The sequence below is a fragment of the Paralichthys olivaceus genome, chromosome 22 (genome assembly GCF_024713975.1).
Source record: "Paralichthys olivaceus isolate ysfri-2021 chromosome 22, ASM2471397v2, whole genome shotgun sequence".
Lineage (NCBI taxonomy): Eukaryota > Metazoa > Chordata > Actinopteri > Pleuronectiformes > Paralichthyidae > Paralichthys > Paralichthys olivaceus.
The window spans coordinates 17281517-17303926 of record NC_091114.1 but is presented as its reverse complement, the minus strand read 5'-3'; the positions used below and the strand labels follow the sequence as shown (position 1 = coordinate 17303926).

General features: G+C 43.4%; 3 protein-coding genes across 6 annotated transcripts; 1 reads left to right on the top strand and 2 right to left on the bottom strand.

Moving 5' to 3' along the window:
- The first annotated feature begins 592 nt into the window (after window positions 1-592).
- On the top strand, window positions 593-14038 carry atp1b2a (ATPase Na+/K+ transporting subunit beta 2a). 2 transcript variants are annotated; one of them, XM_069518938.1, is made up of 9 exons: window positions 593-963; window positions 7652-7780; window positions 8327-8431; window positions 8574-8653; window positions 8728-8853; window positions 9276-9335; window positions 9654-9680; window positions 9845-9940; window positions 10118-14038. In XM_069518938.1, exons 1-9 carry the CDS (start codon window positions 858-860, stop codon window positions 10280-10282), a joined length of 894 nt encoding a protein of 297 aa, XP_069375039.1. In that variant the 5' UTR covers window positions 593-857; the 3' UTR covers window positions 10283-14038. The 2 variants fall into 2 exon arrangements, with proteins under 2 accessions (XP_069375039.1, XP_069375040.1); XM_069518939.1 differs by lacking the exon at window positions 9654-9680 and having other exon boundaries at window positions 595-963.
- Window positions 13629-17372, bottom strand: LOC109643252 (H-2 class II histocompatibility antigen, E-S beta chain). The gene is made up of 6 exons (XM_069518940.1): window positions 16992-17372; window positions 16626-16895; window positions 15437-15647; window positions 14345-14412; window positions 14146-14259; window positions 13629-14036 (listed from the first exon to the last, which is right to left on the bottom strand). The coding sequence occupies exons 1-6, from the start codon at window positions 17044-17046 to the stop codon at window positions 14011-14013; spliced, it is 744 nt and encodes a 247-aa protein (XP_069375041.1). The 5' UTR covers window positions 17047-17372; the 3' UTR covers window positions 13629-14010.
- Window positions 17373-18703: 1331 nt separating this feature from the next.
- LOC109643253 (HLA class II histocompatibility antigen, DP alpha 1 chain-like) lies at window positions 18704-22243 on the bottom strand. 3 transcript variants are annotated; one of them, XM_069518914.1, is made up of 5 exons: window positions 21707-22243; window positions 19984-20232; window positions 19166-19450; window positions 18943-19082; window positions 18704-18886 (listed from the first exon to the last, which is right to left on the bottom strand). In XM_069518914.1, the coding sequence occupies exons 1-4, from the start codon at window positions 21756-21758 to the stop codon at window positions 18961-18963; spliced, it is 708 nt and encodes a 235-aa protein (XP_069375015.1). In that variant the 5' UTR covers window positions 21759-22243; the 3' UTR covers window positions 18704-18886; window positions 18943-18960. The 3 variants fall into 3 exon arrangements, with proteins under 3 accessions (XP_069375015.1, XP_069375016.1, XP_069375014.1); XM_069518915.1 differs by having other exon boundaries at window positions 18704-18927; window positions 18970-19082; XM_069518913.1 differs by having other exon boundaries at window positions 18704-19082.
- Window positions 22244-22410: the final 167 nt, after the last annotated feature.

Here is a 22410-nt window from a genome sequence, read left to right as displayed (position 1 = left end):
CCTGCTGCTCTTTGTGTGTTTCCTTCTTCTCTGCTTCCTGTTCCCTGCTCAGGTTTGATTGTTTGTGTTGGACACCAGTAGGTGTCAGTTTCCTTTATTAGTTTACTACACAAAGTTAAACCAGAATCATTGATGGTTTCCATCCATCCACCCATTCATGTCCATCCATCTGTGGATGAACAGACGGATGACGCTGGCTATCAGGTGAATACGTCTTTGTATTCGTCACCTGGTGGCGAGTGAAGACGTCTTGGGCAGTTGACACCATGGGAACGTGTTCTCCAGGACGTCTGAATGTTATAAACTTGGACCACATGGACAACACCTCACAGTTACCATGGTGACTGATGAACAACTTTATAAATTGAACCATGAACGACTTTATATTTACGATAATAAAACAAATACATTTTATTCCTCCACGAGCGCATCGACCTTCTGATCTACGTACGACACCACTGAAGCTGATGTTATGAGTCAGATGCTTCTCAGCCCCCCCCCCATCTTCTTTATGTAGAACACAAAGTACAGGGGGTGGAGTCTGTGCTGACACAGCTACTCTGTCATTGGTGGAGTGAGGTGTGATGTCAGTCATATTGTGGGAGGGGGAGGTTTACAGACACTGTCCTCTGTCTGTCTCTCTCTGTCTGTCTCTCTCTACCTGTCTCTCTGTCTCTGTCTCATCACTTCGACCATCATCGATCCAGCGGATCAATTCTCTGACTGATCACTTTTTAAATCAATGTTGAAGCAGCAGCTGCGGCGGGAAGCTCGTGCCATTAAAGCGGAGACATCGCGCGCCGTCTGAGACCTTCATCCTCATCTTCATCCTCATCCTCACCTTCATCTTCACCATCATGTCCGGAACCAAGGAGGAGGACCGCAAGGGCTCGAGTGAGTGGCGGGAATTCTTCTGGAACCCGCGAACCCACGAGCTGCTGGGTCGAACCGCCACGAGCTGGGGTGAGTCTCTCTCTCTCCCTGTCTCAGCTACTGTCGCTCTACCACTCTAACACACATAACATTCTATATTTATATCATACAAATATTTCATCCAATGAATACACAAGTACACTCCTGTCTGCTAAAGACATGTATTAATACACGTGTAACTATATAATAACACTCCTGTCTGCTAAAGACATGTATTAATACATGTGTAATTATGACTATAATAACTTGTCACTGACAAAGACATGTATTAATACACATGTATAATTATAAGTATATATAATAACACTAATACACATGAATAATTATATATATAACTGTATAACACTCTGAATGGTAGAGCTGCAGTGATTAATGGATCAGTTGATCAGTGGAGAATCAATCAGATCATTGAAATAATCAAAGACAATGACTGAGAAATTATTATATTTAACAATAATATGAATCTGTGACTTTTCTGTTGAGATCTACACATTTGATGACGTCACGTCAGAGCGAACACTGAGGGGATCAGTAATAAAAATAATGTTCGAATGTAAAGATCTTTATTGACTCACACAGTGTGAACAGTGACAATATTTACAATGAAAAAACATGAAACTAATTGATTCATATATGTGATTTATAATAAACTATATTATATACACGTAGAAAGATCCTGTAATTATTATATAATTCAAACAGTTTGATTGAGTAACTTTTCTCTTAAACCGAATAATTACATCGTACTTACTTTGATAATTATTTTATAGATATAGTTATTTATAATAAAACCTTCATCAATCAATGTGAAAAAAATTATAGAAAAGAACAGAACCATATTAAACTTTATCAACAACATATATCTCTCAATCAGTGCCAGTGATGCTCGCTCGTCCTCTGTGAGCCATGTCCTGTCTGAAGGTCATTCTCTCTCTCTCTCTCTCTATTTATAATCTATTATTCTCTCTCTCTTAAAGGAGACTGGACGATTGATAGAAAAAACACCAGTCAGCTGTCAGTCACACCAGTGCACACCTGTTCAGACCGTCTGTATAAGATATAACTGCTGCTCAGTCTTTATATAACTACTCTGTGATGATGTCATAATGTCTCCCATCATGCATTAGGGCAGTAGATGTTTGGCCTTGATGAACACACACACACACACACACACACACACACACACACACACACACACACACACACACACACACACAGAGTTTGTGTTAATCTGGATTAAACAGACAGACGAGGTTGATTGGACTGTAATCTGTCCGCACACATCCCTGCACACAGACACACTAACACGCACACACAAATGCATACAAACACACACAGAGGTCTTAATTTATTAATGAGGACAGTTGTCTCATCTTAAAGGGACGGTACAACATGTTTAAGTGTACATGTGTTTTTAATCTGGATTCTACATGAACACGTTAACCTGCTGTCATGTTCAAACATCATCTGTCTCACACCGTCTGCTCGGATTGGTCTGCTGTAAACACTGCTGTATCCATGGTAACAGTGCCCCAACAATTCGAGTCAATTACTGAATGTCAACACACGTAATATGTCGTCGGTCACATATAACATATAACATGTCACCTGTACAGACATAAGGAAGGGATAGTGGTCCAGGTGCTATTCCTGTTTTTGCCTCACCGGCAACATACAGGAATCAAACATCCTGAACGTTCAAACCAGACGAAAGAAAAGAAAGAAAAGTGTGGTTCATATGATGGTGACCCTGAACCTCTGAACCAGGATCAGGTTTCTGTTAATCTGGTTTAATCTGCACCAGAGGACACGTCTGATCACATTAACTCTGCAGGAGGAAGTTTAACAGGTTCAGTGTGAGTCCTTCACCACGTATGAACAACAGCATCAAACCCCCAACAACAGCACCACACCCCCAACAACAGCATCAAACCCCAAACAACAGCACCACACCACCAACAACAGCACCAAACCCCCAACAACAGCATCACACCCCCAACAACAAACCCCCAACAACAGCATCAAACCCCCAACAACAGCACCACACCACCAACAACAGCACCACACCCCCAACAACAGCACCACACCACCAACAACAGCATCAAACCACCAACAACAGCACCACACCACCAACAACAGCATCAAACCCCCAACAACAGCATCAAACCACCAACAACAGCACCACACCCCCAACAACAGCATCAAACCCCCAACAACAGCACCACACCCCAAACAACAGCACCACACCCCCAACAACAGCATCAAACCCCCAACAACAGCATCAAACCCCCAACAACAGCACCACACCCCCAACAACAGCACCACACCCCCAACAACAGCACCACACCCCCAACAACAGCATCAAACCCCCAACAACAGCATCAAACCCCCAACAACAGCACCACACCACCAACAACAGCATCAAACCACCAACAACAGCATCAAACCACCAACAACAGCATCAAACCACCAACAACAGCACCACACCCCCAACAACAGCATCAAACCCCCAACAACAGCACCACACCACCAACAACAGCACCACACCCCCAACAACAGCATCACACCCCCAACAACAGCATCAAACCCCCAACAACAGCATCAAACCCCCAACAACAGCATCAAACCCCCAACAACAGCATCACACCCCCAACAACAGCATCAAACCCCCAACAACAGCACCACACCCCCAACAACAGCATCAAACCCCCAACAACAGCACCACACCCCCAACAACAGCATCAAACCCCCAACAACAGCATCACACCCCCAACAACAGCACCAAACCCCCAACAACAGCATCACACCCCCAACAACAGCACCACACCCCCAACAACAGCATCAAACCCCCAACAACAGCATCAAACCACCAACAACAGCACCACACCCCCAACAACAGCATCAAACCCCCAACAACAGCATCAAACCCCCAACAACAGCATCAAACCACCAACAACAGCACCAAACCCCCAACAACAGCATCAAACCACCAACAACAGCATCAAACCACCAACAACAGCACCAAACCCCCAACAACAGCATCAAACCACCAACAACAGCACCACACCACCAACAACAGCATCAAAACCCCAACAACTTGTCAGGCCTGGACTTGAAAAGGACTCAGATGCAGAGGAATGACGGTTAACTCAGACTTTATTTTAATATTCTTCAAACTCTCAAACAGAGTGACCAAAATAAAAGGCTATGAAAAAATAGCTATCTGGTCTATGAAGAAATATCCCAAAATAAACAGGAAGATAATTCTTCCAATAACACAAACCCATTCCGTGAAGGAGGGAAAAGAAACACACAAAAACTAAAGAGAACTGTATGAACAGAAAATCACTCCACTAGGAGGAAAACAAAAGGGTCATAAATTACAAACTCAAAACACTCCCTAAGGAGGAAAACCAGACTCGGCTCAAAAAAAGACCAAATGAAAACGCACTCCTAAAAATCAGAGGCTCTTCTTCTCACTATTAATTTTTAACTAGAACCAAAAATCACTCCTACTGAGGCTATTAAAGTAAAACTGAGCACGACACTATCTGTGAAAAATACAAACAAAAGATCACTTGCAAAGAGGCAAAGAATGAAGGTTTACGTGACGAGCAACGAGCAAAGCTGAGACAACGTGGACTGTGGCGACTGGCTGGGGTGCCTGGCAGAAACGTTACACTCAGGCACAAGACAACGAGACACAGACTATAAAACACCTGAAGCTGATGAGCAACAGGTGGACACGATCAGACAATCAGAGCAGTAACACATGAGGACAGGCAAATGACCTGAAACGAGAGGAGAGTTCATTTTCAGAATAAAACAGGAAGTCACGTCAGACAAAAAACCCAGAACAAGACAAACCTCACCGCGGTGTGACACAACAGCATCAAACCCCCAACAACAGCACCACACCACCAACAACTGCATCAATTCAATTCAATTTTATTTATTAAAATCAAAATCTAGAGAAACCAACCGTTCCCACGATGAGCAGCACTTTGAGACTGTGGAGGCAAAACTCCCTCATTAACAGAGAGAAACCTCAAGAACCAGACTCAGAGAGGAGACATCTGCCTCCACCGGGGGAGGAGAGCGACATGGGGAGGAGAGAGGGGGGGAGAAGAGAGAGAGATAGTGAGGAGGGGGAGAGAGAGAGGCGAGAAAGACCGGGAACACTTGATCACCATCAGGTGTCAGATCTGACGAGTTAAAATGTAAACAACAGTGTAAAGACGATTCATTATTATTGATCGCAGACACAATTCATATCATAATCAATCACTGAGATATTGTAATTATTAATAGTGATAATAGTAAAAGTTGTTGTCCTGAGGCTCTGGAGTGAGAGACATCTGAAATGAGAGAGAGAGAGAGAGAGACTATGGGAGGACAGAGTGAAATAGTCATTGACATGTATTAAAATAAATAAATGAAAAAATGTTGGGGGGGGGCAGAGAGACAGAGAGAAGTGGAGAGGTGCTCAGTGCATGATGGGAGTTCTCCCTCAGTGCATGATGGGAGTTCCCCCAGCAGTCTAGACCTATAGCAGCATAACTAAGTGATGGTTCAGGACCTGATCCAGAACTTTAGACTTTATCAAAGAGGAACGTTTTAATTTAACTTTAAATGTAGAGATGGTGTCTGACTCTAGAACCCAGAGTGGGAGCTGGTTCTACAGGAGAGGAGCCTGGTAGCTGAAGGTTCTACCTCCTGTTCTCCTCTTACAGACTCTAGAACCCAGAGTGGGAGCTGGTTCCACAGGAGAGGAGCCTGGTAGCTGAAGGTTCTACCTCCTGTTCTCCTCTTACAGACTCTAGAACCACAGGAGAACCTGTGTTTTGGTAGTGAACTGATCTTTCTGGATGACATGGTGTTATCAGCTCTTTGACATATGAAGGGTTTGATTGTTCAGGGTTTTAAATGTGAGGAGCAGGATCTTGATATTCTGGATTTTACAGGGAGCCGATGTAGAGAAGACAGGAGTAATAAGATCTGTCCTTCTACTTCCTGTCAGCACTCTGCTGCAGCACTTTGACCAACTGGAGACTTTTCTCAGACTTCCTGTGACGTCCTGATAATAAAGAGTTAATCTAGTCTAGAGAACAAATGGACGAGTTTCTCAGCGTCCTTCTGAGACAGGATGTTTCTAATGTTCTTAATATTGTGCAGGTGGAAGAAAGCTGTCCTAGAGACTTGTTCTATGTGTTGGTCAAATGTCCTGGTCCAACATAACTCAAGGTTCCTCACAGTGGAGCTGGAGGACAAACTGACACCAAGGTGACTCTGTTCAGACAGTGATTCTCTGAGATGTTGAGGGTCAATGACAACGACCTCAGTCTGAATTAGAAGTAAGAAGTTCTGGCTCATCCAGGCCTCGATGTTCCTGAGACGTTCCTGAAGTTGAACTAAGTGATTAGATTCATCAGGCTTCAGAGAAATGTACAGCTGGGTGTCGTCTGCGTAACAATGGAAGAGTCTGTGGTGCTTTCTGATGATGTTGCCTAAGGGAGCATATATAAGGTGAAGAGTATCGGTCCAAGGACAGAACCTTGAGGAACTCCATGACTAACTTGCATGTGCGAGGACGAGGACAGAGACAAGTCCATCATCTGAGGCCATGAAAAGGTCATTAGCGACTTTTAACAGCTGTTTCTGAGCTGTGATGGATTCTACATCCTGACTGAAATTTGTCCAGCAAACCGTTACTATCTGACTAATCACACAGCTGGTTAGCAACAGCTTTTTCTAAGATTCAAACCCCCAACAACAGCATCAAACCCAACAACAGCATCAAACCTCAACAACAGCATCAAACCCCAACAACAGCATCAAACCCAACAACAGCATCAAACCTCAACAACAGCATCAAACCCAACAACAGCATCAAACCTCAACAACAGCATCAAACCCCAACAACAGCATCAAACCCCAACAACAGCACTTCACCACCAACAACAGCATCAAACCCCAACAACAGCACTTCACCACCAACAACAGCATGAAACCCCAACAACAGCATCAAACCCCAACAACAGCACTTCACCACCAACAACAGCATGAAACCCCAACAACAGCATCAAACCCCAACAACAGCACTTCACCACCAACAACAGCATGAAACCCCAACAACAGCATCAAACCCCAACAACAGCACTTCACCACCAACAACAGCATCAAACACCAACAACAGCACCACACCACCAACAACAGCATGAAACACCAACAACAGCATCAAACCCCAACAACAGCACCACACCACCAACAACAGCACTACACCACCAACAACAGCATCAAACCCCAACAACTGCATCCAATCTGCAGAGCGTGCCGTTTGACCACATGATCAGACATAGACAGTCCTGGCCCCTGGGGGGCGCTCAGAGCCCTGAGGTTTTCAAAGATCTCTGAGGTCACAGGTCCTGAGGAGAAAATGTGTGTGGTTGCTATGGTAACCTGCAGATGATTTCATAAAGCTGACAGCCAATCAGAGACATTGGTTCCCATCCGTCAATAAACCAAACGAAGAAGAAGAGATTACACCCTCCCCCATCTGTGTCTCCCTCCTCCCTCTATTCAGACTGAATGTAGGTCATCAGAAGGGGGCGGGGCTACACACAAGAGGATTATAATGATGACATTTAAAGAGGGGGGGGGGGGGGCGGTGTCAGATATATTACTGTTAAATAAAAACCGTGGTTTCCCCTCCCCCCAGGTCTGATCCTGCTCTTCTACCTGATCTTCTACTTGTTTCTGGCGGGAATGTTTGTTCTCACCATGTACATCATGCTGCTCACGCTCGACGACTACAAGCCCACCTGGCAGGACCGCCTGGTCACTCCAGGTGAGAGAATCAAACACACGATACATCATGTGACTGGTGGAGACGACATAATGTTACTTGTATTACTATTACTTTATATTACCAATAGCTTATATTACTATTACTTACTATTACTATTTCACTATATTACTATTACTTTATATAACTTATACTTTATATGACTTTTACTATTTCACTATATTATTACTTTTTATTGCTAATACTTTAAGTTTCTAGTATTATTTGACTTTATTACTTTACATTACTATTACTTTATATTACTAATACCTTATATTACTATTTCACTACATTAATATTACTTTATATTACCTTTTCACTATGTTGCTATTTCACTATATAACTATTACTTTATTAATATTGTTAACCAGTTTGGGAAGTCCCATCATTCCTCTGTCCTTCATCAATCCATCATCCCTGCTCTATCCCTCCAATCTGTGATTGGTTAACAAGCTCCGGGCTGTGATTGGTTAATGAGCTCCGGGCTGTGATTGGTTAATGAGTTCCAAGCTGTGATTGGTTAATTACTGTGTCGCTAACATGTTTCAGGGATGATGATTCGTCCGAAGGGTGATCAGCTGGAGATCACGTTCTCTGTGTCAGAGACTGAGAGCTGGGACGGCTTCGTCCACAACCTCAACACCTTCCTGTCTCGTAAGACATAAACATTAATATTTATATTGATTTCATGTTTATGTGACTAAATTAAGTTTAGTTCAACTGTTATGATCAACGTCAACAGTTGTCTGTCTACCTGTCTCTCTAATGGTCTGTCTCTTCACCTGTCTGTCTGCAGCGTACAACGACAGCTACCAGGTTCAGACCAATGATTACTGTCCTCCAGATCAATACTTCATTCAAGAGGACAGTGGCGAGGTAAACCTGTCTCACTCTCTAGCTGTTTGAATACCTGTCTCCCTCTCTCTGCTCACCTGTCTGTCTCTCCACAGGTGAGGAACAATCCGAAGCGTTCCTGTCAGTTTAATCGGACGATGTTGGAGGACTGCTCTGGGGTCTCAGATCGTTTCTATGGTTACAGCAGAGGTCAGCCCTGCATCCTCATCAAACTGAATCGGGTACGTCGACCTCTGACCTCTTTGCGCTCTACGTGATTAAAAACATCCGAGGAGCAGAGTCCCTTGTTGACCAGCGGAGTAATGAACCTCAGTGCAGTGGTGCTGCTATGGGGGGCCAGGTGGGGACACCTTGAATCAGTAAAAGACATAATCAGAATTTGTCTTTTTAAGTTTTAGTTGTAGCACATAAGTCTAAACTGGATGAAAGTCAACTCAGTGTTGGGACCACTGTCCATTTTCACAGATTTAACTGATATGAAGTGATGAAAGCCATGTGCAGTAATATATTGTGGATGTGATACATTGAAATGCATCGATGCATCGCTGTGAATCAAACCGTCTCTGAATCGTGAGGTGAGTGAAGACACACCTCCACTAACTGTCCTCCTCTGACCTGTCTGTCTACCCGTCCGTCTCTCCAGGTCATCAACATGCTGCCGGGAAAGGAGGGACAGTCTCCTTACGTCACCTGTGGAGCCAAGGTCCGAACCTGTCTGTCTGTACCTGTCTGTCCTTACCTGTCTGTCCGTACCTGTCTGTCTGTAACTGTCTGTCAGTACCTGTCTGTCTGTAACTGTCTGTCAGTACCTGTCTGTACCTGTCTGTCTGTAACTGTCTGTCAGTAACTGTTTGTACCTGTCTGTCTGTACCTGTCTGTCCTTACCTGTCTGTCCGTACCTGTCTGTCTGTAACTGTCTGTCAGTACCTGTCTGTACCTGTCTGTCTGTAACTGTCTGTCAGTACCTGTCTGTACCAGTCTGTCTGTACCTGTCTGTCTGAACCTGTCTGTCTCTCTTCAGACGTACAGAGTGGGGAAAGATGAGTGGGTAAGAACCGTAGCACAGTTTAACAGTAGAGCAGTAGAACAACACCCCCCCAATGCTCCACGGTAACGTCTGTCTGGCCAATGAAACGCCTGCATTTACTGTCCCCTCTATGTGGGGGGGTTTTACATCGATCAGTCTGTGTGTGTGTGTGTGTGTGTTTTCAGAGGGAGGACAGTGATAAGATTGGACAGCTGGTGTATTATCCTCCAAATGGGACATTCAATCTTATGTACTACCCATACTACGGCAAGAAAGCTCAGGTAACACACACACTCCCTCTCCCTCTCTCTCTCTCTCTCTCTCTCTCTCTCTATGTATATATATATATATATATATATATATATATATATATGTATATATATAATACCGTTGATGTGGTAAAGATGCAGCGTCTCATCTCGATCACATCGTCCTGACGAGTGTGTTTGATGCCTCAGGTGAACTACACTCAGCCGCTGGTGGCCGTGAAGTTCCTGAACGCCTCTCTGAACACAGACATCAACGTCGAGTGTAAAATCAACTCCAACACTCTCGCCTCCGGCAGCGAGAGGGACAAGTTCGCCGGACGAGTTTCCTTCAAGCTGCGGATCAATGACAAATAGACACGTACACACAGACACATGACAGCTGCACAATCCAGATGTGTCCTGTTAAAACCTTGTGATGCATTCACTGACTCACATGATCCCGTGTAAACACACATCTCGTGTCTTGTAATTTTCTGTGACGTGATCCTCCATATGACAGTGCAGCTTTAACCACACCCACATCCTGAAACCTACCAATCAGCACACGCTCTGATGTCACTGCCACTGAGGATTGGCAGAACGAAGATTTATAATCTTTCGAGTAAAAAACCAAACTATTGATCAACCTTCAGTTAATTTATTCATCTTTATTTATTTATTTATCACTTATTTGTTTATGAAAACTTTAACACAATGTTAAAATTATTATGTAAACATCAGGTATGACTGACTCTGATTGGCTGTTCAGGGACAGGTGGTAAACCAGATCACAGTCCAGTTCAGGGTCTGTTCTACGAAGCAGGTTCAACATATCCAGAATCTCTTTCAGTTATCCAGCTGAACTTAACCTAACAATCACAGTCAGGCTAAGTGGTCACATGACGCTGGTTTCAACTCGTTAAGTTAACTCAGGTTTTCCTACCTATAGTAAAAGTGTTCTGTCGTTAACAAGAGTGGGTTAGGGTTAGCTTCTGAATATGAAGTCCTTTGTGTCTCCATCACATCATTGACATGTATCGTCACTGTGTGGGACAGTTCTAGTCTTTCAGGTGAGACCCTGGTGGCTTCAAGCTCAGCTGGAGAGGAAATAGAACACACAGATATACTGTAAAGAAGGAAGTAGACTGATTTTCAAATCTTTACAACAGGTACAACATTTCTATTTCTACTGTATATTGATATTAGTACACACATGTACAATGAAATGGCTTTTTACATTTCTGCATGGACAGATGTTCAGGGAACACAGTGTTTTTGTTGAGCTCCGCTGCATCAGCCACAGTGAACAGGTCACAAGTGAAGTACATGTAGACAGTGTGTGGTACTGTGAGTACTTTGCTCCTACGGGTCAGGTTGGTTCTGTTGAAGCTCCAGCAGCTGACAAAGGTTCATCCTCTGAGGAGAATCTAGATCTTTCAGAAACTCCTCAGAGGATCTCAGAGGAGTGTGGGTCTCTGAAGACCCTGGTCCTCCTCAGAGACTCGATCCACAGCAGCTCCACGGTAAGAACATGATGTCATGGTTCAAAGGAAGCAGGTCAGCTGTTCAGCATCAGTTACCATGGTGATTTCACCGATAAGAAATGAACCAGCTCTGTAGGACTGAAAACTCTGAATTATACCTGAAGTTTCCACAAATCCTGCTTTGTAGTACAGACTACTGAAACTGGTCTGTCTGGCTTTGTTGCCATGGCAACAGCATCTGTTATGGGTGTGACATTTCTTTTTTTTTCTGTGATGCCACAGGGGATTGGCTTATTAGCTAATTGGATAAATAATTAGTAATCAATGTTAGGTGGTTATAGTTAGTTAGTGGGTTAGTTAACTTTTTTCTTTTGATTTGTTCAGGTGTTTGTTTTCTTTTACCATTGTTATCATGGGGCTGAGCATGACGACAGGTTACCATGTGACACACTCGTCTCCTCACCTGTCATGCCACAGTTACAAGTCATATGTCCTTACTTGTTTGTGACTGGAAGATTTCTCCTGCCTGAAAACTGTCCTTGTGTTCAGTCAAATTAAAAAAGTAAGAAATTGAAATGAAAAACGTTTCTCATTGATTAATGGAAGGAAGATGGACGACAACAGGAGCCCTGTCTCCACCAACCAGTGCACTTTCTGTACATATGTTTCTATACACTTTCTTTTCAGGTCAGAATTTAATGTTCAAACCAGAGAAAAAGTTAAAAATGAATCCAACAGAGAAACAAATGAAAAGTCAACAACAGAAAAAACTAATCCAGAGCACAAATGTAGCCCCTCAAAGCTACATACAAAGCTAAGCTAATATCCAGTCATTTACCAAGCTAAGCTAATGTCCAGTCTTTAAAAAAGCTAAAGATACAAAGCTAAAGACACAAAGCTAAGCTAACATCCAGCCTTTAACGAAGCTAAAGACACAAAGCTAAGCTAACATCCAGTCATTGACAAAGCTAAAGACATAAAGCTATTATTACTACAAATACAGATATTGTTACTTATCATTGTTATAAATGTCCATGTCACTGTATCACACAAAACTATGAACATGCACCAAGACAACTGAAAATGAAATGTGTGTGTGTGTGTGTGTGTGTGTGTGTGTGTGAGTGAGTGTGTGTGTTCAGAAGTTCAGTCTTTCTTAGCTGGTGAGATGACTGACACTGTAAGGAGTCAACAAGAGAGGTGTATGCTGGAGTGTATCCACTAAAGTTCACTCTTATGGAGCCATTAAATGTTCATCTGTCAGTCTCGTTCTGAGCTTTGATTTCAGGACATTCATGTCAGAAAAAGCTGACTCTCAGAGGTATGTAGACCCAAACAAAGCAGACATTTTCAGAGCTGCTTGGTGAAGATGTTCATAGTTGTCTGGCTCTACCAAGCTCCAGAAATGCTGTGAATGCTGCTGAGACTTCAAATGCACATTATTTTGAAGGTTTATAACCTCCAACGAGCCTCTGTTGCTGAATTGGCCTTCTTCGCCAGTTTGGTAAACAGAGACTGTTGCCGTTGAAGCATTGTCTTCAGCTCCATTATCTTGTCTTTTCGTAGACTGCTACCCGCAGGAAAGTCCAGCGAAAACTTGCCGTGGACTTTGGTGAAATGGCGCTCCACATTACAACTTTAACCGACCGACACGCTGGCACCACAGATCAGACACACACACTTGTCGTTCACACTTGTAAAACAAAATTCTGTCTCACTCTTGTTGAAAATGGTACGTTTTAATCCGCTTGTTGGTTTGGACACTTGTCGCCATTTTAAACTCCTGCTCATCTCACATCACCACTGACTCATCAAGATTGATAGCACCGCAACTTTTTGATTGACAGCTAATTGGCAAATAATCATTTTGTGTTTGAAGGGGGTGGGACAACTGTGAATTTTGATTGGACATAAGTTTAAGTAGATGTGTCGAGGGACCAATTAAGTTTTCAAATTTATGTACGATTCATTGGCCCTTTGGCGAGCTACTTGGAAAGGGAAGGCGAGCTACTGGCAGCTCGCAAGCAACGCGTTGGAGACCCCTGAGCTAAGCTAATATCCACTCATTGACAAAGCTAAAGACACAAAGCTAAGCTAACGTCCAGTCATTGACAAAGCTAAAGACACAAAGCTAAGCTAACGTCCAGTCATTAACAAAGATCTACTTCCTGCCGGAGTCTGATTCTCAGTGTTGCTAAGTGACGAGTTAAAAAAGTAAAAAAAGTAAAGACTTCGTGTTTCTTAGTTTCAAAGTTTATTCTGATTAGAAAACAGTAAAAGTATAGACACCTGAGATCTGAATCAAAGAGGATTTAAAACTGTTAAACAACAGGAGGATGAGAAAAAAAATAGAGATTTCACACCGTGAAGCAACAAATCAGGTGTTTGTGATCCAGCAGATGTACCAGAGTCTGGATCCACAGTGAGAACAGGACTGGTTCTAGATCAGGTTCAGACCAGCACAGACCATCAGAGAATTTGGTGTTCAGCAAGTCCAGCAGGTGGCAGCGCTGAGTCTGCTGGACTGAAAACAGAAAGCAGGTTGAAGCAGCAGCTAATTTTACTTCCATCAGGAAAACAGAAATAGATCCAGGACCAAGTCCAGGTCCAGGACAAGACTCAGTTAGTGGGAACCAGGATCCGTCCTGGTTTAAAGAGAAGAGACAAGGGTCAAAACAAATACACACCATTAAAACTGGTCTAAACTGGATTTGGTCTGTATAAACTGGTGTGAAATGGGTTTCTGGCTCTGACCTTGGGCCTTCCTCTTGTAGTAGATGAATCCAGCCAGAGATAAGGTCAGACCCAGGATCAGTCCTGAGGTCCCAATAGCGATCTTGTTTCTTTCTGACTCAGGCATGGATGGATCTGAGCACAGAAAGGGAGAAAGACAGCTGAGCAGGTGAGCACACAGACGAGGGGGCAGACAGACAAGTGACAGACAGGTATTTACCCCAGTCAGTGATCAGAGGTTTACTCAGGCTGGCATGTTCCACCACACAGGAAATCTTCTCTCCAGACCTGATTCAACACAAACAACACATCAGTTTCTGTTGCTCTAACCCAAACTGGACCCAACTGGACTTAACTGGACTTAACTCAACCCAACTCAACCTCATTTGGACTCAACTGGATCTAACTGGACTTAACTGGACCAACTGGACCAACTCGAACCATTTGAACCCAACTGGACTCAACTGGAACCATTTGAAGTCAACTGGACCCAACTGGACCCAACTGTACCCAATTGGACTTAACTGGACTCAACTGGACTCAACTGGACCCACTTGGACTTAACTGGACCCAACTCGAACCATTTGAACTCAACTGGATCTAACTGGACTTAACTGGACTCAACTGGACCAACTCGAACCATTTGAACCCAACTGGACTTAACTGGACTCAACTGGAACCATTTGAAGTCAATTGGACCCAACTGTACCCAATTGGACTTAACTGGACTCAACTGGACTCAACTGGACCCACTTGGACTTAACTGGACCCAACTGGACTTAACTGGACTCAACTGGATCCATTTGAACTCAACTGGACCCAACTGCACTTATCAGACCTATTTGAACTTAACTGGTCCCAACTCAAACCATTTGAACCCAACTGGACTTAACTGGATTTAAATGGACTCAACTGGACCCAACTGAACTCAACTGGACCCACTTGGACCCAACTGGACCCAACTGGACTTAACTGGACTCAACTGGATCCATTTGAACTCAACTGGACCCAACTGCACTTATCAGACCTATTTGAACTTAACTGGTCCCAACTCAAACCATTTGAACCCAACTGGACTTAACTGGATTTAAATGGACTCAACTGGACCCAACTGAACTCAACTGGACCCACTTGGACCCAACTGGATCCATTTGAACTGAACTGGACTCAACTGGATCCATTTAAACTCAACTGGACTTATCAGACCGATTTGAACTCAACTGGACCCAACTGGAATCAACTGGACTCAACTGGACCCAACTGGAATCAACTGGACTCAACTGGACCCAACTGGACCTGAGCCTGGACTCACTTGGGCATGTACTCCAGGTGGGAGTGGATCTGGTAGTACCAATCACCGTCTGCCAGCTCATCAGTGGAAGTGACATCAGAGGTGACTTCCTGTCCGTCTCTTTGCCAGCTCACTTTGATCCGTTTGGGGTAGAAGTCAAAGACGCTGCAGACCAACATGGCATGTTTGCCAGCTGGGGGCGCCACAGAGTGAAGCCTGACGTAGGGTTTGGCTGGAAGACAGATGTTGGTCACGTCAGGTGTGAACTGGATCTTAGTCTGTGGTTCGATTGATCAACTGAAAACATCAGAGGATTGTTTCATCCTTTATTTTATTTCATAAAGAAGCAAAGAGAAGCTTCAGTGTCAGCGGCTGTAGTTACAGCGTGTGACCAGCAGGTGGTGACACCGAGCTGAGTCTATTTCCAGGAAACAAAGACAATAAATAAAAGTTTGACTCATCAGATTCTTTATGAATTTCATCTGGAACATGAAGAACACACACAACACACACACATACAACACAATCCAAACACACACAACACACACACAATCCAAAAACACACTTACAAACACACACACATACAACACACACTCAAACATACAACACAATCCAAACACACACTCACAAACACTCACACATACAACACATATACAACACACACTCACACACACACAACACACACACATACAACACAATCCAAACACACACACACACACACTCACACATACACTTACAAACACACACACATACAACACACAATCCAAACACACATACAACACACACTCACACACACAATCCAAACAAACACTTACAAACACACAAACATACAACACACAATCCAAACACACACTTACAAACACACACACACTAACACACACAATCCAAACACACACTTACAAACACACACACATACAACACACACTAACACACACACAATCCAAACACACACACATTCAACACACACACACATACAACACACACTCACACACACAATCCAAACACACACACATACAACACACAATCCAAACACACAATTACAAACACACATACAACACACACTCACACACACAATCCAAACAAACACTTACAAACACACAAACATACAACACACAATCCAAACACACACTTACAAACACACACACACACACAATCCAAACACACACATACAACACACACTCACACACACATACAACACACACACACTCACCTGACTTCGTCAGATCAGCTTCTACGTCGATTCCAACGTTGTGAAAGCAGTACCTCTCCTTCTCACCTCTTCTAGCGATCACCTCTGGACCATTGTTCCACCTCTCAGCGTTCTTGATTCCATACTCAGTGTATCCAACGTACTTCCCCACACTGCTGCTGAACCTGACGTACTCCAGTTTGTTGTAATAGTAAGACTGTGTGTACTCTATGTCGTTCAGCTTCGAGGAGTTAAACTCACAGTCTGCCACCGTATAATGCCGAAATCCATCTGAAGAGCAGACAAGAAAAAGAGTCAGAGAATGATCCATGTATTGATCAGTGTATTGATCAGTGTATTGATCAGTGATCAGTGTTCTGATCCTACCTGCTGTGCAGACCGTGATGAAGAAGAGGGAGAAGCTGAGGATGAATGAAGCCATGTTCCTCTGTTCACTTGACGAACACTGAGTCTGTGTGACTGAGAGCTGCTCTAAAAACCAGAGGAAATGATCACATGACCTGAAACGTCACCTGTTACCAGGAAGACAACTGTGGAGGAAGTCAGAGTCAGAGTCCAGAGGAAAAGTTCAGGACTCAGTAACTTCATGTTCTGAAGCTGCTCAGGTTTAAAGTTCAGCATCTACAGAGTCTGACTCTTATTCTCCTCCTGGTCCATGTGGACCAGGCTTCACGTGCTGCCCCCCCCCCACCCTTCATTCCACCAGAACCACTGTTCACTTATCTACGGCCATGTTCATGGTTTAGGTTACACAACACCTACACACTCTACTTCCTGTGATTGGTGTTTCACTCTGAAACAGAACCGAGGTTCAGTGTGATCCAGACCCAGAACACCTTGGTTGACCAAAGTTCTTCACAGGTAAACGGTCCAACAAGAAGCAACGAGTAGTAAAGTCAAATAAGATAGAAAGTAGAATAATTCAAATTAAAATACAATAAAATAAGATATTCAATATTTAATATTAATAAAATAAAATAAAAGCTGCTGGGAAAAGAAAATGGGTTTTAGTAATGATTTGAAGTGTGAGGCAGCTCTAATGTCAAGTGTTCAGTTGTTCCACAAGTTTGAGGCGACTACTGCGACGGTTCGATCTCCTCTGGTTATGAGTCTTGCTTTAGGTCCAGGAGGAGCTGTGAGCTTCTAACCGGAGCGTGAATATGAAGTTCAGCTGAGTGAGGTGGTGCCAGTCCGTTTAGAGATTTCAAAGTTAATGACACTTTAAGATCGATCCTGTGGCGAACAGGAAGCCAGAGAGGCAGCGCAGGTGTAATATGATCTCCCTCTGTCTCTCTCGTCAGGAGGAGAGCAGCAGCATTGTGGACGAGCTGCAGACGTTTCAAAGACGGTTCAGACTGAACTGAAGAGTCTGAAACAAACAAGGTGTGAACGAGTCCTGAAAGCTAATTAACTATACTGAGACAGAATCTCCCATTAAACAAGTCAAGTCTTTAACTTCTCAGTACGTTTATCAAGGATTCATCTCCTGATATTTATCTTCTCACATCAGCATCCTGAGATCAAAAGAAATCAAAGGACTTCACGTCCTGATGGATCCGTAAACAACTGTTGGTGGTTTTTGTTGTTACGCTGTCGTTGTTTTGACGACATCACTCAACTGGTCATTTCAGACACACTCGTGACCTCATGAATGGGGGGGAGTGAGACCCCGATGATGTGAGGGTGGGGGGGTTTGACCGGCTTCACCTGCTGAGGATGTGGCTCCTCCCCTGAGCTCCTGGTCAGGTGAGTGGAGGAGAGACTCTCAACTGGCAGTTCAGCTCATTATCATAATCAGGGGAGGCGGTTTTCATCCCTGGTGCGATTCAATGCTTCAAACTATATATTTATAGTTCATAGTTTACTGTATATTCATATATTATATATATAATTATATTGTTTTGTTCTTCCGTTCCTTACTCCCTCTTTTCTATGCTCACCGTCTTTCAACCCTGATGACATCACAACGCCTCGAAGCACAAAATTGACCAACGAATATATTACATCATGTGTTAAAGTTTTTTTTTTTTTTATTCTTCGACATCAGGAAGTGGAACAAATGATGAGTCATGTTTACATTTACTGTTGATAAAACTTTATTCCTCTTCAGTGTTGAACTGAATTATAAAAGTTGAGCAGAAGATTTCAGAACGTTACTGATTGAAAACAGAGACAGATGATATTTATGATCTTTGTTACAACGCGTCGAAGCTGCAAAACACGAGACGAAGCTTCAGCTGAGAAAAAAGCAGGAAAATGTCTCAATCAGCTGCAGCCAATCAGCTGCAGCCAATCAGCTGCAGCCAATCAGCTGCAGCCAATCAGCTGCAGCCAATCAGCTGCACTCGTTCCCTTTGATGAGGAAGAAGGTTCCAGCAGCAACTCCGAGCAGACCGACGCTCAGACCCACTCCACAAAACACAGCCGGTCCAACACTGGGCTGCTGCACGTCCACATCTGGAGACACAACACAGATGTTACCGCTCATGCAGTTTGGTCAGTTATGTCTTTTAATCTTTCTTTAAAGAAACACCTCTTACCCCAGATCTTGGTCAGTGATTGGTCCAGAGCCAGGTGTGACACTGTGCAGCTGTAGACGTCTCCCTGCTGAGCGATGAATTTCAGTCTGGCCGTCTGTCTGAAGGAACCATCTGTGTTGGGATAAGGAACGTTGAGACTTGTTCCTTCAGTCACGTTCACTCCGTTCTTGGTCCAGTAGACGTGAACGGGAGCAGGGTAGAAACCAGTCACATGACAGATCAGGGTGTTTTCCCCTCCGAGCTCCACCGCGTCTCTGGTGTAGATCATCGGACTGGAGGGAGGATCTGTACAGGAACACGACTGTTATCAATAAACAACGCAGAGTTTCTACTTGGTGCCACACACATCATCAGTTCATGTGTTTGTGTTTTCAGCTGAATGATCTGAAACAATCGAGTCCAGAAATAAAACTTCTTAAACAAACAGCAGGTAACTGGTGACCCACACCAGTGTAACATCTACTGACACACACACACAGCACACACACACTACGAACACACAGCTCACACACACAGCTTACACACACACACACACACACACACAGCTCACACACTCTACTGATACACACACACAGCTTACTCACACTCACACACAGCTCACACACACACACACAGCTCACACACACACAAACACACAGCTCACACACACACACTCTCTCACTCACACACACACACACAGTTCACACACACACACTCACACTCACACACACACACTCACACACACACACACACACACACACACAGCTCAGACTGGATCGTCTTGATTTGTGAACATGGATTATTTTGTTGTATTGACAAAAGTATTTGTTTATTTTTACCATCTTCGATCTTAAAGTCCTTCATAGCTCTGCGTGCATTGTCCAGGCTTGTTTTGCAGGCTTGTTGATTGGCCTCAGCTGTTTGATAAGTTCCGTCCACGTAGCTCACGTGATCAACAAAGGGGGGCTGAGGCTCGACTCCTTCCCTTTTGATGAAGTCAGCGAACCACTTCTCTTCACCATCCAGGTTATAGGCCTGCTCACCTTCATGGTCTGAGCAACCGACCACTTGACGGTCCACATGTAGACCTGAAGACACAAGAGCTGGTTAACTGACTCTGGGTGGTTAGTTAGTTAGTTAACTCTGAGTGGTAAATTAGTTAACTCTGAGTGGTTAGTTAGTTAACTCTGTGTGGTGGGTTAGTTAACTGAGTGGTTAGTTAGTTAACTCTGAGTGGTTAGTTAGTTAACTCTGGGTGGTTAGTCGACTGAGTGATTAGTTAGTTAACTCTGTGTGGTGGGTTAGTTAACTCTGGGTGGTTAGTTAACTGAGTGGTTAGTTAGTTAACTCTGGGTGGTGGGTTAGTTAACTGAGTGGTTAGTTAGTTAACTCTGGGTGGTGGGTTAGTTAACTGAGTGGTTAGTTGACTGAGTGGTTAGTTAGTTAACTGTGTGGTGGGTTAGTTAGTTAACTCTGTGTGCTTAGTTAGTTAACTCTGTGTGGTAAATTAGTTAACTGAGTGGTTAGTTAGTTAACTCTGTGTGATTAGCTAGTAAACTCTGAGTGGTTAGTTAGTTAACTCTGTGTGCTTAGTTAGTTAACTCTGTGGTAAATTAGTTAACTGAGTGGTTAGTTAACTCTGTGTGATTAGCTAGTTAACTCTGAGTGGTTAGTTAGTTGGTTAACTCTGAGTGATTAGTTCGTTAACTCTGAGTGATTAGTTAGTTAACTGAATGGTTAGTTAGTTAACTGAGTGGTTAGTAAGTTAACTCTGGGTGGTGGGTTAGTTAACTCTGTGTGGTAAATTAGTTAACTGAGTGGTTAGTTAGTTAACTCTGAGTGATTAGTTAGTTAACTAAGTGGTTAGTTAGTTAACTCTGAGGGGTCAGTTAGTTAACTCTGTGTGGTGGGTTAGTTAACTGAATGGTTAGTTAGTTAACTCTGGGTGGTTAGTTAGTTAACTAAGTGGTTAGTTAGTTAACTCTGAGGGGTCAGTTAGTTAACTCTGTGTGGTAAATTAGTTAACTGAGTGGTTAGTTAGTTAACTCTGAGTGATTAGTTAGTTAACTAAGTGGTTAGTTAGTTAACTCTGAGGGGTCAGTTAGTTAACTCTGTGTGGTGGGTTAGTTAACTGAGTGGTTAGTTAGTTAACTCTGGGTGGTTAGTTAGTTAACTAAGTGGTTAGTTAGTTAACTCTGAGGGGTCAGTTAGTTAACTCTGTGTGGTGGGTTAGTAAACTGAGTGGTTAGTTAGTTAACTCTGGGTGGTTAGTTAAATGACTGTTACCTAGAGGAGGAGTCAGAGCTTTCAGCATCAGGCTCTTCTCCTGTAGAATCATCTCAGACCTTCTAAGTTAAAGATTCAAACTTCCTTCATGATGTAGTTTTAGTTAAAGTCCAGGTTTGTCTTGGACCTGCTCTCAGTTCTGCTGCTGGAGCTCCAGAATGTCCAGGACATGTTTTTACTCTTGTTGAGAGTTCAGATCCGAGGATCAGAATATAAATGATACAAATAAAATCTGATCCACTGACTGTCTGTTGTGTCTGTCTCTGTGTGTCTTACCTTCAGCTGAGACACTGAGGACGAAGCAGAGGACAAGGACGTTCATGTTCATCAACAGCTCACTGACACTCACTGACACTCACTGACACAATCACTGACACACAGCTGAGCTCTAACTCACTGCAGCCAATCACAACGCAGAGACGACATGATGTCATCAGTGTCCAGGTAGACTGAGGCAGCAGCTGCTCTGGACTTAAAACTAACTGTGTTGGGGGGGGGGGGGTCTCTCTCACACACGTTTGTACTTGTATCTTAGTGAGGACTCTAATCGGCATGATACGTTCCTTAACTTATCTTAACTTAACTTATTTTAACTTAACTTATCTTAACTTAACTTATTTTAACTTAACTTATCTTAACTTAACTTATTTTAACTTAACTTATCTTAACTTAACTCTAAAACCAAATGTTCACCCTCTAAGTCTTTGAAGAACTGAGGACCAGACAAAATGTCCTCACCCTGTAAGTTAATGCTTTAAAGGGTCCTCACAAGGATACAAGTACAGGAACACACTCACTCACACTCACACACACACACACACACACACACACACACACACACACACACACACACACACACACACACACACACAGAGCCAGTGATGCCTTCAGGTGTCACTGTGAAACCAGGACTGGATCAGTTCCAATAAATGAATAGATATTATACAGACTATGAGTTTTCCTGCAGCACCTGAACGCAG

What these genes read in the sequence shown, in the direction of transcription:
- LOC109643252 (XM_069518940.1), bottom strand. Translation starts at nt 17,046, where the DNA reads ATGGCTTCATTCATCCTCAGCTTCTCCCTCTTCTTCATCACGGTCTGC. An exon ending in CACCTGGAGTACATGCCCAA is followed by an intron (nt 14,413 to 15,436) that starts GTGAGTCCAGGC and finishes GTGTTGAATCAG; the next exon opens with GTCTGGAGAGAAGATTTCCT. An exon ending in CTACAAGAGGAAGGCCCAAG is followed by an intron (nt 14,037 to 14,145) that starts GTCAGAGCCAGA and finishes TCTTTAAACCAG; the next exon opens with GACGGATCCTGGTTCCCACT.
- LOC109643253 (XM_069518913.1), bottom strand. Translation starts at nt 21,758, where the DNA reads ATGAACATGAACGTCCTTGTCCTCTGCTTCGTCCTCAGTGTCTCAGCT. An exon ending in CCTCAGTGTCTCAGCTGAAG is followed by an intron (nt 20,233 to 21,706) that starts GTAAGACACACA and finishes TTGTGTCTTCAG; the next exon opens with GTCTACATGTGGACCGTCAA. An exon ending in GGACTTTAAGATCGAAGATG is followed by an intron (nt 19,451 to 19,983) that starts GTAAAAATAAAC and finishes GTTCCTGTACAG; the next exon opens with ATCCTCCCTCCAGTCCGATG.
- atp1b2a (XM_069518938.1), top strand. Translation starts at nt 858, where the DNA reads ATGTCCGGAACCAAGGAGGAGGACCGCAAGGGCTCGAGTGAGTGGCGG. An exon ending in CCTCAACACCTTCCTGTCTC is followed by an intron (nt 8,432 to 8,573) that starts GTAAGACATAAA and finishes GTCTGTCTGCAG; the next exon opens with CGTACAACGACAGCTACCAG. An exon ending in TTCAAGAGGACAGTGGCGAG is followed by an intron (nt 8,654 to 8,727) that starts GTAAACCTGTCT and finishes GTCTCTCCACAG; the next exon opens with GTGAGGAACAATCCGAAGCG.